At 32.9% G+C, this 2,758-nt stretch overlaps 1 protein-coding gene across 1 annotated transcript; it reads left to right on the forward strand.

Annotated features, from left to right (window-relative positions):
• The first annotated feature begins 1,853 nt into the window (after window positions 1–1,853).
• LOC139887849 (uncharacterized) lies at window positions 1,854–2,480 on the forward strand. The gene has a single exon (XM_071870900.1). It carries the CDS (start codon window positions 1,854–1,856, stop codon window positions 2,478–2,480), a length of 627 nt encoding a protein of 208 aa, XP_071727001.1.
• The last annotated feature ends 278 nt before the right edge of the window (window positions 2,481–2,758 follow it).

Below are 2,758 nucleotides of genomic sequence, written 5' to 3' on the forward strand. Positions count from 1 at the left end.
AAATAAAAAAATAAAATAAAACGGCCCATACAGTAACCGGAACTTCTGCACATAACGAAAACAAAAGAAGGTTAGGAAATTTTTTTAGGATTTGTGACATGCCAATGGAATTCTCCAAAAAGCTCTGAGAACTTGCCCGTTGGTAATGTTCTTACCAACTTAATTATTAGTTTACATCTTACACAGTTGTATCAAATAAAAGACATCTTACAAAAGTATCAAATTTGGAAGCAAGTAGTTTAGTAACTTGTATAGAAATCACATTTCTACGTTAGTGATAACTTTTGTATCTGAAATATTTGTTATAGTTGTCATTTGTCACACATAAAAATATAGCAACACATGTCCATCTCATCTCCAAAAGCTACAATATGTCAATATGCATATCAACCATTTTTTCAAGACTTTAAGCTGATTTGTCTTATATTATTACAAAAGACTTGTCGGTTGAGTTAACAGTAAATTTGAAAGTAGAGTACAACTCTTCAAAAGAAAATTGTGAGATAAAACACTACTGAAAAAATATATATAAAGAGAGAGAAAAATAAATCAAATAGGAGTAAGAAAAATAAATGAGATGTAGAAAATAATTAGTTCTTTCTAAGAACCGTTGAGAACACGATACAAATAAAAATATACATCTTTTCCTTCAAAATAAAACTCTCAAAATGAAGCGTTATGTTAGTCTTTTTCAAATAAACATTACATAAATCAAATATGTGTGACTGTAGATTAATTTTCATAATAATAAGATGTGATCCGTATGCTATATCTTTTTTTTTTCATACTTGTATACGCGGCCGCACATATTTAATCCGCAATATTGTAATGTGCAATTATGATGCGTATGTTCGTTAATATAAGTGCACATTGCAATAGGCACTCGTGACCAGTGGCGAATTTGGGTGTGGGGTCCCGTGACCCCGCTAGTCTGGAATTTCTTTTCACAACTCAATGCCTTTCTTTTCAACTACTCTTCAAATTGTACAGAACACCGTTAAATTTTTTTTGGAGGACCCCATATATTTTTAGGATATTTATTGTTTCTTAGAGGTAAGCAACCGGTAAAATACCCGTCAAATATAATTAGTTGTGAAAAAAAAAAATTAGGATCCCATTGAGTTTTAATCCTGGATTCGCCAATGCTCGTGACTAATTTCCAAGGTACTATAAATAGAATTGTTATCAACTCATTAAAAGGTTAGCCACTATCATTCGTGATAAGCTTCATCTTTACTAAAGGTAATTGCTCTCAACAAACATGAGTTCTAATCATGTGGATCTTCAAGTTTGGGACGTGGTAATTGTATCCTTGAAGATGAATAATCTCCAAGTTATAATTGTAGGTTCCTTAAAACATCGAAACACCCCAATCTTCATCCTTTTCCACTCTAGTTTCTTTTAATCCGCTAAGAAAAGAATATACTCAATCAATACAATATATCAAATAGAATTTTGGACACTTTTACCATTTCGTTTAAATTGACACGCCATCATTTGTCAATGTCAAAAAAATATATTTGATAGTGTATGACAAAAAATAGGTGTAGGTATGTTCTTAAATAATGACCCACTAAAGGTTGTCCAAATACAGAAATAAAAATAAACAAAGTTCGTATCTGAAACAACCCGATCCATTTAATGATTCTACCATGATTATATAGTTGCTCAGAAGTCGAAGTTTTTAAAACTCCAAAAAATTCCTTCACCCTTAACCATTAAAACGACACCATCTCACCAACATCCAAATGACCTTGATTTGAAGTACAAGCCAAGATACACACAACCCCACTTCACCCATCAAAACACACATTTTTATTCAATTCTCTTTTCAAATCCCATTTCCCATTACCATGGATCAAACCCTCCTAACAAAACAAGAAAACCAACAACAACAGCTCGATGACCGTTCGACCATCGACACCTCCCGCCCTTTCCGTTCAGTGAAAGAAGCCGTAGCCGTCTTTGGTGAACGCTTTGTAGCCACAAATATCTACTCACCATCACCAAAACAAGATACAACTATATGGAAATATACACCAAATTCTAATAAAATTGAAGAAATTAACACTTCTCCGATGCTTATGAACACTCTCAAAAAACTCGAGATGGAGCTAGAAGAAACTAAAAGAGAGTTAAACATATTAAAAGAAAGAGAGTCTGAGACTGAAGTGGCTTTGGCTTCGTTAAACGCCGAGCTCCACAAGAACATGTCAAAGATTGCAAAAGCGGAAGCTGAGGTGGAAGGGAAAGCGGCAGTGATGAGGTCATCGGTGACTATGTGTCAAGTCCTAAATGTTGGTGATGAGAACAAAATGAAAAATATAGTAGAAAGTATGTACTTGATTGAGAATAAGAAAGTGATGAAGAAAAGGCCTGTGATTCCATTGGTGACAGACTTGTTTACAAGGAAGAATGGGAAAAATAAGAATTCAATACTGAGTCAATTGTTCACATCTTTTCCAATGTACTGGAATTAAAAAAAAAAAAACTTGAAGAACAAGTTTTATGTATGCATGCGTGGATATAAATATGTAATCATAAATCATGTATGAGTGAAATTACTTTATTAACATTAACAGAATTAATCATGTGATGAGTACCTGCAGGTTGAATAAATTAGTTACGTTAAACGTGTTCATGACAGCCACATTTCAATGCCGTAAGGATTCATAAACAACTTTCTGAAACAGTTAATTAGTTAAAAGCAAACTAAATCTAAATTTCATGTAAATCACATAGCAATTTCCATAACTTA

Source organism: Rutidosis leptorrhynchoides, chromosome 2 (genome assembly GCF_046630445.1).
Source record: "Rutidosis leptorrhynchoides isolate AG116_Rl617_1_P2 chromosome 2, CSIRO_AGI_Rlap_v1, whole genome shotgun sequence".
NCBI classification, from domain to species: domain Eukaryota; kingdom Viridiplantae; phylum Streptophyta; class Magnoliopsida; order Asterales; family Asteraceae; genus Rutidosis; species Rutidosis leptorrhynchoides.